The 17431-nt window shown below is 38.6% G+C and overlaps 1 protein-coding gene across 1 annotated transcript in view; it reads right to left on the bottom strand.

Moving 5' to 3' along the window:
• Nucleotides 1–17431, bottom strand: part of LOC145984176 (nucleoporin NUP188-like) — a 174515-nt gene that overhangs the window by 35767 nt on the left and 121317 nt on the right. The window contains exons 16-17 of the mRNA XM_083117667.1: nt 9621–9877; nt 2914–3074 (exon numbers count right to left, since the gene is read on the bottom strand). Of these exons, the coding sequence (XP_082973793.1) occupies nt 2914–3074; nt 9621–9877 (418 nt within the window). The remainder of the gene's footprint in view (nt 1–2913; nt 3075–9620; nt 9878–17431) is intronic.

The following is a 17431-nucleotide window of genomic DNA, read 5'->3' as shown; positions in this document are numbered from 1 at the left end:
AAAACAGCAACTCAATCAATCAATCAATTAAAAATATGTCAGAAAAATGCAGAAATATTCCAGTAAAGCCAAAAATATGCACAACACAACAGTCCTTTTGAATTTATCATTACACGGGAAGTCAGTATCTGCCAGGGAAGATCAACTAGGGTGGAGTATTAAATGAAGTCAGAATCTCTCTAACTGAAGAATATAGTGGGAAAATAGTGAAAATATTGTGAAGTTCACTGCAATTATCCTAAGTTTCATTTACTATTATGTCAGATTTACACCTTTGTGGAATATAAAACATAACTGGCAGCTTGCACAGCTCTGGTTAATCTATGCAATCAATCCACAAACAGAACTTTTTTTATGCAGATTTTAACTAAATAGAATCTGAAAAACAGACTAAAATATTTTTGTTAGAACATGTTACACTCAATATTATTTCCATTCCACAATGCATATATCATCTTGTGGCAGTAATCAATACACCAACAACATTTTAGGAGGATTTTAAGTATATAGAATATGAAAATCAGCCTACAAATTCTTTGTTATAACAAGTTACACTAAATACGTTTCTGTTCCACAATGCACTTGCAACAGAAGTCCCTGTTCCTGGCATTCTATTCACTCGCACTGTTACACACTGATATGTGCCAGACTCACATGACATCTGATCTTGAAACTCCCGTACTCAAATGCCGATAGAGTAGGGGATGTAATGTACCGAATTCTATTTTTACTTTTAACTGATAGTTGCAAAAAAAAAAAAAATGTAAAGAAATTAGAATTGTTTACTTCCTGTCCAGTGATTCTCGTGATCACACAATGAGGACTGAGAATATTTTTTCTCAATAATGTTCGCACGGCTATCAATTGTTGGAAGGATAAAAAAAAAAGGGGGGTGTTATTGTTCTGAACTAGTTGGTAAGAAAAGATGGCATCTGCTTTTAATTTCTTCGTCCATAATTTCCTTAACCTGCCATCGATAATATAAAGATAAACTATCCACTGCTCCAAAGGTACGAAGAAAAAATTATAAAATAACCAATTGTATGGATGACGAAAATTGAAGAAGTATGTTGTAAAAACATGAAATTGGTAAAACATGTCAAAATATGCCTTATCAAATTTGTCTATTTCGGCTCATTTTCATCAGATATGTAATATCACTCCAGTATTCAATCTGAAACCAAATTAAAAAATATGTTATAGCATAAAGTCCCAAACCCTACTGATAAGAGTACTGTTTAGCCTGTCTCATTCCTAATAACTAATATTCTTAGTTTCCAAAAAAATAATTCTTATTTAGTGTCAAGGCATGTTTTATTTTTTCATTTTCTTTTCTCAGAAAGGGAAAGTGATAAGTGTTCAATTCTTGGTAGAAGAAGAGTGAAGAAAATAGCAGCCAATATTTTGAGAGCATTTCAAACACTAATGTGCTGGCATTGTCTAGAGGGGGTTGGAGAAAAATTTCATTTTTTTGGTGAAACACAAGTAAAAGATCCCGATTGATTAATTTGATTATTATCGATCTATGTATGTTTGTGTGTATGCTAATTGTATTTGTTCTGTTTGTATTTTTTTGTGTACAAACCAATAAAATTGGTGTTTATCTGCCTACTGTTATTGGAGGTTTTACTTCTGTTGAGGGCAGTAATTAAATAAAGAAATAAAAATAATAATTTTCTTTTATTTCTTCTTCTAATTATTGCCGGACCCTGTAGCTGAGTGGTTAGCACATCGCACTGTGATGTCAATGGTCCCGGGTTCAAATCCCACTCGGGCTTGGTTGTTTGTAAATGTCCATTAATCAATTTCATCACTCATCCCCATCTTTGCAAATTAGCCAAGAGGCACAAAACGCGAAGTAAAATAAACTAAATCAATCAATATTCTAATTATTCACACATATGGTAATGTGATAATGAGGTAAAATTCTTTAATCAGTATTCATATTTCCAGAGAAACCACATTTTAGTTACAGCAGTATATAATTTCAAATTTTGCACTGCAAAACAGTGTTAAGGCAAATACCACAGAAAAGAGGCTCAGTGTCTAAATGTCAAAGTTACGTAAGTTACATTTATCAAAATTCTTGGTCAACATGTATTATACCATATTTACTCATGTATAATGCACACTTTTTTCCAAATTTTTGCCCCCAAAAACTGTGGTGAGTATTATACACAGAATAATTCAGACACCCAACATGAAACCGTACAGGGTCATTCCATGATTTTGGGACACTTGCATTGATTTTTCATGTTTACAGAACCCTATGATGTTATATATTGTTGTAAAGCTTGAATCCTGCAGTTTCTGAATATGGAAACAGTATTCCATACAAGATAACGACACTAATGTGAAATGCAGTTGAAATAAGTTCATCAAAAAATGAAGAAACGTTCTGATTTTTATGGTACTTCGGATGAAAGAAAACATAAGGAAAAATATAATAAAAATTAAATTGTATTACTGGCCAAATAATATGACATACATGGAGTGTGTAAATTCCTTAATGGAAGAAATTTTGTGCTGCTAACTGCTATTTGGAAGGTCTTGAATGTGCCTCATATAAATGTTACATTAGTCAAGGAAAGAAAAGGTATATATTTTGAGAAAGAAGGAATGAGCAATTGAATAGTTATGACGTCATTCACTCTTGATCAGCATAGCAACAGATTTACACCTACAACTAAGAAAGCCATTTCATGAAACTGGATTGTACTGCGCATTATATACGAGATATAATTTTTTGTCACTTTTACCCATCCAAAACCAGAGTACGCATTATACATGCATAAATATGGTAAATGTTCAAAAATATAAACAGAATATTTGAAACCATAACTCGCTTTATCTAACCACAAATCCTTAAGATTTCATTAAAACAGAAGGCAAGAACAACATAGAAATACTAACCACCCCTAATGTCCTCATCGTCAAGTGGGGCCAAATAAGTTGCAATTTTTAACAGAAGTTCTTTGACTCTGCTAGGGAGCTCTGTATACTCGTTACATAACAGTGTGACAAATTTCTTAGTAGCATGTCCTATTTCCGTGGTGATCTCATTCAAGCGTAGTCTGAAAAAAAAATCACAAAGTTAGTTTCAAGCAAGTAACAGATATATGTAATGTTACAATATTAGGAAAGTAAATCATGGGGAAAGTAGCCTAAATTGCACCAGTTTCCAAATTGCACCAATAAAAACTAAAAACCAATATACTGAACATTGGTGCAATCAAGTAGATGTACACTATATTGCCATTCGTCACCAGACACCCCTCAAAAATTGCTTGGGATCTTCTATACACGTCATACAACATATAAAAAAAGGCATTGCCGGTTGAGAATACACTCATACCAGCTACAGCAGTCAATATGGACAGACGACGTGAACTGAGTGAGGCGGAAAGAGGGATGATCATTGAAGCCCACAGGTTTGGGCATTTCGCCTGTGAGATTTCCAACAAAATTCAGATACCCTGGTCAACAGTGAGTGATGTTATCATGAAGTGGAAGCGAAAGGGGGTCATGACATGCTGACCCAGACCCAGTAAACCAAAAATATTAACAGATCGTGACCGTCGATGCTTGAAACGTGTGGTGAAGTCAAACCAGAAGGCGTCGTTACAGATGGTGGCACAGGAGTTTCGATTGCCTTCCAGTAGTGCTGCAAGTGATCATACAAGTGATCATACTGTCCGCCGGGAGATCGTCGCACTTGGTTTTCATTGTCGCGCAGCAGTTCACAAGCTGCATATCACAGCCAGCAATGCGACCCGTCGGTTACAGTGGTGCAAGGAACATCGGCATTGGAATCTCGAACAATGGAAATCCATCCTATGGAGTGATGAATCGCGCGGACCGATGGACATGTGTGGGTGTGGCGTATGCCCGGTGAACGCTGTTTACAGGACTGTATTGTACCCACAGTGAAATTTGGCGGAGGTGGCATCATGCTGTGGTCCTGCTTTTCGTGGTATGGTCTTGGTCCTCTTGTTTTAGTTCGGGGAAACATGAATGCCAATACGTAACAAAAAGTTCTGGACAATTCTGCACTACCGACATTGTGGGAACAATTCAGTATTGGCCCATACCTGTTTCAGCACGACAATGCTCCATGTCATACAGCAGGAATTATCAACACGTGGTTGATAAGACAGGACATGAGTCTGCAAAAACTTGATTGGCCAGCCCAAAGTCCAGATATCAACCCCATTGAACATCTTTGGGAAGAGTTGGAGTGCTGCTTGAGAGCCAGGCCATGCTGCCCAAAAAACACCACTGAGCTGTTTGCCGCTTTGCAGGAGGAATGGGTCAAGATTCCCGTCGACATGTATCGCAAATTGGTGGAAAGTCTTCCTCGAAGGGTTGCGGACGTCATTGCACCGAAAGGTGGCCCTACACGATACGGATGTGGTGCTGCGACCAGACTAACGTACTGGTATGGGGTGTCCGGTGACGAATGGCAACATAGTGTATTTGCAATCTCAGACATGCCCAAGAACACCACATGTCAGTTGTTGCTGTTGGTGAAGTTGTATGCTTATTTAAAAAAAAACAAAAAAAACCTATCCTTCCTGCTATTTCTTACAGCTATTCAAAAGAATATAGGAGACAAGTGAGTTATATTTTTTTAACTTTTGTTATTTGTCACATTTGTCTATTCTGTTAGAATAACTTTAACCACATTTGCATTGCAGTTTGCTTACACAGTGAGACAGGGAAAATTTCATTTTCCAAAATGGTGGGTTGCTCCTAAATCGCACCACATCGCATCTGCCCAAATCACACTGGTGTGATTTGAGTTTTCTCTTCCTTTCCTAGAGTCCAGTGCAATGGAAGAAGAAAAGATGGGAGAGATGGTGAAAAGGGTATGTGGTGAATGGAACTATGAGAATATGACATCTACTTTGGTTGAATACATGGAGGGAAAATCGGATTTATTCATGTTGTAAAATGTATGGAATTCCAGGCTTCCCCGATGGTGCAGTGGTAGCGTCCTCGCCTTGTAAGCAAGGGGTCCCAGGTTCGATTCCCAGTGGAGGCACATAGTGGTTCGGATCCCACTTTAAACTGTAGGTCCAGTCCTGATTAGCCTTACTGTGCATAAAGTGGACTTGAAACAACAAATCAATCCAATCCAATGTATGACCACATTCAGAGAAATTGCCCTGCTCCAGAGTCCCCTGAAAAATACACTGAGTCTCTCCCAACATTTGGAATGGCGACAGAAAAATCTTTATGTTTAGAAAACTGCCCGAAATAAGCCCTTGCCAACATGAAGACCGGACATAACAAAACTAATTAGAGCGGTATTGCTGACATCCAGTCCCTATAAGCACAAACTAGAGGGAATGCAGAAGAAAAGAAGTTAGCATTTCACTAAAACTCTACAAAGACTTGAGCTTGTAAAGAGACATGGTCCTTCAACCTCATCGCAGGCAAAGAGGCACACAAAGAAACACATGAAAGGATTGAAACAACAACCCGCATCTCCGTCTACATTTCAAGATCTCAGGCCTACCAAAAGTACTCTTCCAGAAGATAAAAATTCCATGAGGCCTACATTTAGATCTAAGAAACTGAAATGTTGTAGCCAAGGTAAAACCCAACCCAAGCTCAAAATGACACATGATGGTATTGCTTCCTATGTGAAGAAACTGTGGAAGAAAACATGGTACAATTCATCAAGTGAAAGAAATGGGTACATGATTCGTCTCAAATGAGGAACTGCAGTGAGGTTTGCAAAAAAACTACAGTCCAATGTTATGTTTACTTTTTCCAGCTTCAAAATTTATGCCACATTTCCTTGTTCATCATTTTCCCTTTGTTATTTCTAATACTAGAGATCTGATATATCACATATGTTTGGAATGATTGTGGCTCTAAATGAACATACTTTCAATAGAAAAATTGGCACTGTATTCTGTAGTCTTTGAGCCTTTGAAACATGTTCTTTCTCAATCTTTTAAATAGTGGTGCGATTTGGGCTCCTGTGGTGCGATTTAGGAGGCCAGTTGCCGAAATCGCACCTGAGCTGGTATAGAAACATATGTCACGTTACTTGTTTTGCAGATATGCCCAATTTATTTTAAAACTGTTGTGTTTTGGGCAACTTTCCCCCATTAAGGAGAAAGCAAAAATACAAAAATGCTGCACGGAAGGAAAATTCTCCAGAATTGATGGAGTTAATGTATTTGCTTTTTGTTTTGTTTATAGTTTGTTCTCAAGTCCACTTAAGGCTTATCAGAACTGGACCTACAGTTTAAAATAGGATCTGAACCACTATGTGCCTCCACCAGGTATCACACTGGTGACCCCTTGAATGCAAGGTGATGACATTGCACTACATCATTGGGGTCAGTGTATTTGAATTAAATTTGATATATATGCATTACATAGGATGCGCAGGCTAAAAGTATCCAAAAAATAACTCCTTGTACCAAGGTAACATGGCCTGGTATCCATAATGTTCAGAAAGTAGCACTGTCTGATTTGAGTTATTCATACGTTGTTGTCCAGTGTCTTGACGAAGGTGGTATTTCCAGTGAGAGAGATTGGAATTTGAAGACAGAGGCAGACTGATGGAGATCTAGCACTGGAAAGTGAGCACAACACAGAACCACAAGTTGAGGAAGGTAGTAATGATGGTTGTAGAGGAGAAGGTGATCAGCAAAGTGAAGGAATTGAAAGTTCTATGTCAAAAAAAGTCAACATGGTAAGAATACATGTCACATTAACCAGAGAAAGACAACACCTTTGAATTATTTTTATTTTAGTTATTTTCCATCACACTTCTGCAACTTTTGGTTAATTGTGACAATGGGGGATGAGTGACGATTAGATGAAACTGATGAAGGAACATTAACAACAAACACCCATGCCCAGGCTGGAACTCAAACCGAGAAACTTTGGTGGCAAGATTGAAAGTTGACCTTGTGTCACTAAGCCAGTTCAACATGTTTGTATCACCCCATATTTTTGGAGTGTGCTAAGAAAATGTGTGTGGACTAAGCTCGAGATAATGTGCATATGTACTGCAACAATTGTTAATTTTATTTAGTTTTTGCAGGTGGCATAATCACTTCACCTTGTGGAGTCAGACAAGAATACAGTTCCATCTGGAAAGTATAAGAGTACACATTGAACAATAACGAAAAGCAATTTATTGTTAAACAATAGCAGGTAATTAGTTAGTAATAAAAGATTAAGATTAAACAATACATGTTGAATCCATAGAAGTAACTTTCTCCTTCAATATTTTACAGAACTTTCAACATGGCATTTAAATTTCTCCAGTTTCAGGTGGTGTGATTTTTAAGTAAATGTAATTTTCTTATCCAGTTTCTTTTATAATTAATGTCCTTGGACTTTATTCTTAAAATATACCAAAAGAGTTTAATTTTTTTTTTTCAAAAATTTCAATTTCCAGGGGAAGAGACGCAAAATAGTATTTTCTGCTACAAAACTGATAAAACCATTTGCACTTCAAATTAGCATGCATATTTATCAATTAGTTTCTAAGGACATATGTAATGACAATGATCGATAACAATGGTAAAATCGAGCATTATACAGGGTGAGGCAAAAGTCCGGCACCACCCTTTTAATTTGAAAACTACTTGACGGAGGGCGATGAAATTTCGGATATGGGTAATTGGGGTGGGGGCCCCCCAGATGGGGCTAGTGTGTATCATGGTGGACATCTTGAAAGCTGCCATCTTGTAATTACGTCCAGATTTTCAAATGGGAAGGGGGTCATGTAGCATATCATTTTACATGTACATTTTGTCAGAAATAAGAATATGCAGTTATTTTTCCCCTAACTTTATTTTGTGAAGATATTTTCACAGTTGAAGTTCACATTTTGCGTAATGTAATGGGTTGGTATTTATTTGATCCAGGTGATCTAACATGGCTCTAACCCACCAAGAACGAATCAAAATTGTTGTTATAAGTGGGGAGCACAGTGCCAGGGTCATTGCAGAAGATTTCAATGCCCGGCATCCAGAGAGAGATGACATGTCACATACCACAATGATGCATGTAATGCAGAAGTTTAAGGGGACGGTATCCGTCTGTGACAGAGAACATAGTGGATGGCCAAGAACAGCTACCGACGAAGAAACAGCAACAACATTCTTTGGTCAAGAGCCTGAAATGCAGTACCCAGCATTTGGCTTCAGTGTCAAGAGTCAGTCAGAGATCCATACTCCGTGTGTGTTGCATACTAACAAGTGGCATCCCTACAAAATTCAAATGCAGCAGTTCTTAACTGAGGATGACACAGACAGGCAGTTACAGTTTGCAGACTGGGCTTTGGCTCGTTGCAACAAGAATCCCCAGTTCCCGAAAGTGTTCTGTTTAGCAACGAGCCGATATCTTCGTGAACGGTGAGGTAAATAAGCAGAATCATTGTTATTGGTCAGATACCAACCCACTGTGGACAGATCCTCAAAAGGAAGTCAGTGCAGCAATTGTAATGGTGTGGTCTGGGATATGGAACACCCGGATTGTGGGACCTGTCCTCAACCATGGCAACCTGAATAGGGAGAGATATTTGAATATTCTCCAGGAAGATGTGTTCTCTTCAATGATGTACCAGAATGGTGAATTACGAGCCTATTTCCAGCAGGACGGCATGTCTTCACACTATGCGTTATGTGTCTCCACACTATGCATTATGTGTCAGGCAGTGGTTGAATGAACAGATCCCGGGTCATTGGATTGGTCAAAAAGGGCCCACTGAGTGGTCACCCTGTTCTCCGAACCTTATGCCCCTTGACTTTTACCTTTGGGGTCATCTTAAAGCCATGGTTTATCAAGAGAAAATCACTGATCTCCGACATATCCAGCACCAGATCCAACAAGCATGTGACTCTGTCGACCCTGCAGTGTTATTGCGTGTCCATGAGGACTGGCTGAAACGTCTTACATTTTGTGTAGCACAGAATGGGCAACACATAGAGCACATCTTCTAGGATGCCAAATGTGAACTTCAACTGTGAAAATATCCTCACCAAATAAAGTTAGGGGGAAAATAACTGCATATTCTTATTTCTGAGAAAACGTACATGTCAAATGATATGCTACATGATCCTCTTCCCATTTGAAAATCTGGATGTAATTCCAAGATGGCCACCATGATACACACCAGCCCCATCTGGTGTGCTCCCACCCCAATTACCCATATCCGAAATTTCATCGCCCTCCGTCAAGTCATTTTCAAATTAAAAGGGTGGTGCCGGACTTTTACCTCACCCTGTACATAAACTGTGTCAGTCAGGGAGACCGCTCGAGTGTACCAACGCAACAATAATTTGGCATCTGAACTTAAAAGAGTTCAATTCATTAATTTCTCTGGTGTATTGTTAGAACATTTTGTGCACTCTCTCCTTGAATATGTTTCTTGATGGAGATCTATGTATTTGAAGTATGATGAGAAAAACATGAATGCCTTGATCACTTAGTAATTAAGTTATTCTTGTTCACAATATAAATTCCAAATGTTTAATGCGATATTTGATTTTTTATTTTTCCCTCATTCTTCTCCTTCCACCAATCTTAATTGTGCTGTTGACCTTATAGCAAATAATACAAAATAAACTGTTTAAAAAGCTTACACTTCCAAATGTGACAGAAAGAGGTTGAACATCTCCGACAAGTGCCCAAGAAATTCCACATTAGTGTCGATCTCCTCATCAAGTTCCCGCATAATGGCATAAAATGCATGTTTTGCAAGGAATGACTGTCGTGCAAGTATTGGACCAAGATGTGGATTTCTGAAAGCTGATGCAAGGAAGAACCTCCACGAGGCACAAAATTCACTTTCCTCAGGTCCTACATCATCTATCGACTCTGACAATCCACTTGTTGCAACCTGAAAAACAATAAACTTTCTTCACATTTTGTCAATAACAGCACCATTTGAAAGTAGGGATGGGACAGTTTAATTAGTAATCTATTGGTATAGCTGATCTAGGCATATCAGTGTCAGTAAAATTACAGATAATTTTACTGATAAAATATATCTATAAATATCTTACAATTTAGTGCAATATTGTGCCATTTTCTTATAATTTTTATGGACATATACAGATAATCTCCATTCTATACTTTTTTGTCCAAATATGCAGCCTCATTTGCATTTCAAAAGCTTAATTCATCTGCTAACATACAGTTATTAAGGACATCAATAAATCATTTGGAATTTTACCTAGGTAAATGGGTTATTACTATTGGTAAAGTTTATATTGGTGTTTTATTGGTATCAGCCAACATTTTGTATTGGCACATCCCTATTTGAAAGCAACAGATTCACAAAATATATTAATTTAGTAAGAAAAGCACTGTCAATGATTTGGCCAGTAATTCAATGTATGTGGCACATGCATGAACCATGCTGCACAATATGCAAACTTGACTTGATTTGGTGTTTTAAGTCCACTTTATGTACAGTAAAGCTAATCAGGACTGGACCTACAGTTTAAAGTGGGATCCGAACCACTATGTGCCTCCACCGGGTATCGAACCAAGGACCCCTTGATTACAAGGCAGCGATGAAACCACTGTGCCATCAGTGAGGTCCCTCACAATATGTAGAGTAAGTCTGACTTGGTCACAAAGTAATGTATACCTTGCTTCAAACCTGTTGTTTACAATATCAAGGGAGTAAAAGCTTGGGAAGCAAAAGAGTTGTAGTGCATTATTGACAAGTGTTTGTACAAAATGGATAGGCATAGCATACAATCAATATCAAGTAAGGATAGCATTCATTGATTGATTTGCTTTATTTTACTTTGCTTCTTGTGCCACTTTTGGCTAATTTGTGAAGGTGAGGATGAGTGGTGATAGCATGAAACTGATGAATGGACACTCACAAACATCCATGTCCAGGCCAGGATTCGAACCCGGGACCCTTGGCACCATAGAACGATGTGCTAACTACTCTGCCACCGGGGCATGCTAGTAAGTGTAGCATACATAAATTATTTTAAGAATAACAAATGTATATAAGAGGGTTGATCAGCATTCTCTGCCTGACATACTTCCAGTTTGGAGGCAAAAAAATGATGTGCTGCATAGTCTATCTTAGTTAGGAACACCCAAGTTTCTTTGATCTCATGCTTTTTGTTCTTGTTTTAAATGTGACTGAAGTGTGAGAGATGTAAGCATTCCAAAGAAGATGGAGAAAACAGATATTCATGCAGTCATCAAATATTTGCTGAAAAAAAAACTGTCACCAATGGACATTTATAATGATATCGGGAAGACAGTAGGGGAGTCTGTTCCCCTCATATGACATGCTTTAAAAATCTTACAAAATACCTGCATGGGAAGAGTTTTAGCAGTGATTCTGAAGTGATGGATGCTTGTAAAAGTATGGTTTCAGGAGCATTCGGAAGATTTTTTCATGCAGGAATTGAAGTCCTAGACCATCGACTGGAAAAGTGCAATCAACTTGCAGGGGACTATGTTGAAAAATAAGAGTAGTTAAATGGCTCTCTGGCAAAGCCTTCTATGAAAGGGCTCGCATGTATTGTCAATTCTTCATTGGCACATTTCTTGTTGATTTCAACTTTAAACTCTTAGAAACACAATTTGAAAATGTAGAACTAAAGCATGTGGGTTGTCAATTTAAAATGATTGATTGAATTTGAAATTTTGGGTGCATCAGCACTTAGGCTATTTTGTGCCCATCGTATGAGGTCCAGCACCTTACCATAACTAAAATATTCTTACTTGGGTTAAAAGCAGAAGCTGTAAAGGGTCACTTAGCACACATAACGACAAAACACAGGACAACACATCCACACAGCCCTGTGAGGATTACACTGGCTGTAGGTCCAGATGCCAAGTTTTGTTAGTCTGCAAAATGCAGTCCAGGGTGTACTACATGGGAGGGTCACCCCTTACATCCCATAAATTTACAAGTGGCAACACTGTCAGGAAGAGGTGATAACACCGTGCATGTGCTATCAGACAGTGAGCATTGTCAGTTAATGACATTCTTGTGCATTTTTGTCATGGGCCACCTGGATTTTGATCCAAAATCACTGTCTTACCTTGTCAAACATGATTTAGGGAGGTTCACAAAATGGTGTTCATTTCAACCTCGTACATACACAACAGCACCCACTGCACCGACCACTTTTGGTACTCCGCACATCGACATGGGCCCGAACAGAAAATGCTCACTGTATGATAGCACATGCAGAGTGTTATCACCTCTTCCTGACATTGTTGCCACTTTTAAATTTACAACCCACGTATGAATACAATAGATTACTGAGTTTACATTCCTGAATTTTTACCTTTTTGGACCAAATAAAGTAAATTTGTAAAATTTCTCAGATTATAATTTTCCCATATTAAAAGTTCTTCAGCTGCAGTTTTATATCTAATTGTCACTTTTTTATACATGTATATATTGACTGATATTACTGTACATATATTTTATAATGTCCACAATATGTAGCGATTTTCAGTAAATTGTCTATTTTTTTAAATAATATTGATTTCAAAATCTCTACAATCTTCGTACTTTGGTAAATGCTCTCGCATTTCAGAGCTTGAGTCTTGTGCGACTCCAAGTAGTTGACTGGATGTTCAACAGATGGCAGCACATAGTATGATTCATTTGATGTTAACGCAACCTATGGCAATTTTCTAAACTAGTTTAATTCTTCCAGTTGCTTGCATAGTTTGAATTCACTCTGCAACGGAAATTTGACGAGTATGCTGCACCTGACTGTTACGTGTTGGTAATGTACAAAATGTAGGAATTTTTCACTTGACTGTGAAAGCATATAATGTGCGTTAGTACCTAAATTGACATAAAGTGACATGTGCTAGTTGTTGTGCCTCCCCCATGGCGCAGTGGTAGCGTCATTGCCTTGTAATCAAGGGGTCCCGGGTTCGATACCCGGTGGAGGCACAAGTGGTTCGGATCCCACTTTAAACTGTAGATTCCAGTCCCGATTAGCCTTACTGTGCATAAAGTGGACTTAAGACACCAACTCAAACCAAAATGCGCTAGTTGTTACGTTGTAACGTGGCTACACTAAAATGCATAAAAGAAGTGATAAGTGCTTGATAACTTTGATTTGAATGAGCACATGTAAAATTCAAGGTGTCGGTGTAAAAAAAGTTGACTTGGTTTTCAGTTTTGGAACTAGCATAGTACGTTAGATAAGATAGTAATGATTTAAAACATGTACCGGCGTTGCACGAGTTCTTTACTGCTAATTACCAACCATAATTTGTTATTTTAGCATGTGAGTTGAATTTGCATGCTTGTAAGATTGACGTTACGTGACATGCTGTAATTTTGATCATGACGAAAGTAGGTCAATCGCAACACGTTCTATTTCAGTACTTTTATTGTGCATGGAAGTTGTAGTTACAAGGTGCGTCTGAAAAGTTTGGTGAATGATACCATATTTGAAAAACTGCGCTGGTTAGGATGACGTGCCCGCGCATGCGCATTGAGAGACATGTCAACAAGCGGCCCCTATCGTGCAAATCACCGAAGTGAAGCAGTGGTGCATGCTGTGACAAAGCTAACGGAGTGAGTGTGCGAACTCGTGTCATTGCAACATGGAGCAATGCGTTAACATGAAGTTTTGCTTCAAATTAGGGAAAACGGTGACTGAGACTAATGGAATGTTAGTGCAAGTGTATGGTGTTGAAGCAGTGAGTAAAAAGTGTTTGTGAGTGGTTTAAATGCTTTAGAGACGGAAAGAAAGGTGTCGAGGATGAGCCACGTTCGGGTCGACCGTCAACAAGCACAATCCCAGACAACATCGAACGAGTGAGACAGATGCTTGTGGATGATTGGTGACTGTCGTTGAGAATGATTGCAGAAGAGTTGCACATAAGCAAAGACAGCGTATGCACTATTGTTCACGAACATTTAAAAAAGCGAAAGATTTGAGCCCGGTTTGTACCGCACATGCTGACAGACGAGCAGAAGTGAACTCGGGTGGAAATGTCTGGAGATGTCATCGACATGTCTAACCGGAATCCCGGTCAACTTTCTCGCTCAACGATAGGTGACTGTTCTTCCACACCATCCGTATTCTCCAGATTTGGCACCGGCAGACTTCTTTTTGTTTCTCTGCCTTGAATTAGCCCTGAAAGGCTTCCGCTTCACAGACGTTGCGGATATCCAATGCGTGACCACGGTGCTTCGTGCGATTCCACAAGAAGCATTTGCTGCCAGTTTCCAACAGCTTTACAACCGATGTCAGACGTGTGTTGTAGCTAATAGTGATTGCTTTGAAGGCCAGTAAAGGTATTTTGTTTGTAACTCTTGTTTCCTTTATTTTCTGAGACCATTCACCGAACTTTTCAGATGCACCTTGTACCTAGTCGGGCCATAAATACTGTCACACACTATTCTGTGAATAAATGTAATATGGCTTCAGATTTTTAAATGTTCTTTTAGTATGTTACTCTTACATATATTACATATAAATAGCACCAATCAGTTTTCAAAATGCCCACTTTTTGCCATCACACAAGCTCAAAGTCTCCCTGGCCAGGCATCTATTGCAGCACGGATGGTCTTGATGGAAAAGTCCGCCCCTGCTGCTATCGAGGAGCACCTTTAACATTCAATTATAGGGTGCGTCTTCTTACAGACAGTCCCCTCTAGCTCGAGCCACAGTTTGTAGTCCAAGGTACTGAGATCATGGCTATCAGATGGCCAATCAAAAGTGGAGATGAAATCGAGTACACTGGTCTCCACTCACCGTCGCATCATCCTTGCCTTATGAGCTGGGGCAGAATATTTCTTGAACATCCAGGATTCATTGTGAAACATTGTTTGGTTCAACAGTGTTACGAGAGGGTCCAGGACACTTTCCACATACACGTTCGCACAGCTTTTAAGCACTTTTCTCAAAAATGAGGCCTGATGGAACTCTCATAGCTCACCCTCCACCAAACCATGACTGAGGAGGACTGGTGGCATCTCTGATTTTTTGGAACTCTCTCACAAACTTCGAGAGTTTGAAGCATACACCCTTTCATGTTGGCAGTTAAAACTTTATTCAGTGGTGAACAATTTCTTATCAGTGAAGAGAATCCTGCAATGCCCATTGGCAATGTACCGCTGCAGGAGCAGTCTCGATTTCAGTTCCCTCTGCTTCTTCATTTGTGTCATCAGGAAATTTCCAGTACTCCACCGGTAAGATCCAATTCCAAGGTCTTCATTAAGTACATTAAGTACCCTGAACATTGATTGTTGTGAAATGTTCAGCTTCTGTGTCATTATCACTTGCTTCCGTATGGGATTTCGGTGGATGCAAGCCAACACTGCTTTAACAGACGCTGCTGTTCATACAGTGTGAAGTCGACCAACTCTTGGGCAATCTCTCATGCTACCAGTCTCAGTGAATCTCTGGACTGTCTGATACACAAACCTTTTGCTGATCTTCGGGATTCTTATGGGCTGGAAAATCTCAATGAGTGACTTCTCAACCATATGCAGAGCAATTACGGCTCCTCTGTTTCCATAGTCCCCCCACTCCATGCTACACACAAGAAAATACATGATTGCTCTTTCACAGCTGAACACACAATGGTCAGGAGTGAACTTCAGCACTAGCATGGTTCATGAGCCTGACTACTGGATGTACAGTCCAAGCAAGTTTGTAACAGTATTTATGGCCAGACTAGGTATATTAGGGTAGCATGCTAGTTTATTATTAAAAGTTCTTATGATGACTAAGTGCTATAAATTTGGAAATTACTATGCAATTTTGCATGGCAAATGCCTTGATTAAAACATCGTGATGTGTCTCCATTGGAAGTAGTGATAAGTCAAGAATGCAATTAAGGTGGACGTAATGTTCTTGGCATTGAATTTTACATAAATTACACGTTGTAAAATTGTTGGAAGGCTTGTAAAATTGTGCATACATGATGCTACGTGTAAGTTTAAAAAAACTAGAGTTTGATTATTAAAAAGGAAGTATGTCTACGTTTCACAGGATGGTACTGAATTATTTATAAATTGTCTAAATGAACTTAACGCAAACAGCAAAGCAGGTTTTCGCTTTATTGTTATTATATCTGGTTGAATATGAATGATATGGAATTGTTGCAAAGTTTTGTTCTAAACATTTATCTACGTTGACGTCAACGTTATGTTATCTGTGAACAAAAAGGTTGGTTACTAGTGAAAGAATACATGAAGTTATTGTTAAAGTTGAAAGGTAATATTCTAATGCTTGCTTACAATTATGCTAGGTGTGAAATGAATGTAAGCCCACCTGATTACTTACAGGCGATGTTGAATCTATGCACAAAATTGAAATACAATGATTGCTGATAATTGGTTACACTAAATCCGTATCTTATATTTTATTGAAGTATAATTAGGATGTGATGAAATTGAACGTAACATGCAATAATTTGAGCAAATCGTGGTGGATTGGTGATCTGTGTATTAACTTGTGAATGCAATGATATTTTGTTTTGCAGGTATTTCATGCTTCGAGGTACAATGAAAACACCAATTGAGTTCTTGAGATCTGCATGAAATGTATTTCTGCTTGTTGTGGCCCAGTAACACGAGGTTCCCGCAGGAACTTTGAGGCATCCTGAAAAACAGGGCAAATACCTCACACCCCTTGCACTTGTACGTTCTATGAGAATCAATTAAATAAAAAACCCCATCCTCTGTAAATTAATATTCATGCTTCCCCCCCTCTTGAGTAATTGAAAGTATATAGTAGAACGTTACAAAGTCTCTGCTACAAATCTCCCCTCCGTCGCGAAAAAGAAAGCAATCAGTAGCCTCTTACAATAGAAAATAGGGCAGCCAATGACAGCATACCATGACAATCATTACACCAAATATTAGAAAACACCAATTGTATTCTTGAGATCTGCATGAAATGTATTTTGCTTGATGTGGCCCAAAAACACGAGGTTCCCGCAGAAACTTTGAGGCATCCTGAAAAACAGGGCAAATACCTCACACCCCTTGCACTTGTACATTCTACTAGAATCAAAGAAATTAAATCCCTCGGTCTCTGTAAATTAATATTCAAGCTTCCCTCCATGTTGAATATTTGAAAATATATAGTAGAACGTTACAAAGTTTCTGGTAGCACAGCAAGGTCACAGTATATAATGTCCACAGTATTCTAATATAACTTTCCATAATAGTAGTAAATAAGATGCATGCTGTACTGTACTTTACAGCCTCCTATCTGGCAAGTCTTGTGGTATCACAGCTCAGGAGTACGCTGATTGGTATGGAAGGGATCTGCTTTCTTTTCAAAACATAAGGTGCAGTAAATTTTTCTGCTAATTTGAAAATAAAATGTCAGCAAGAAATTTTCTAGGAGTACAGAGTACAAATATTTATTGAAAGCCACAGAACATGGAAGCCATAGAGTAAAATTTGCATTGCCAAAAT

This window comes from Lepisma saccharinum, chromosome 2, assembly GCF_977018435.1.
Source record: "Lepisma saccharinum chromosome 2, izLepSacc3.1, whole genome shotgun sequence".
NCBI classification, from domain to species: Eukaryota; Metazoa; Arthropoda; class Insecta; order Zygentoma; family Lepismatidae; genus Lepisma; species Lepisma saccharinum.
The sequence above is the reverse complement of the archived record's forward strand: the minus strand, read 5'-3'. Positions and strand labels throughout refer to the sequence as shown.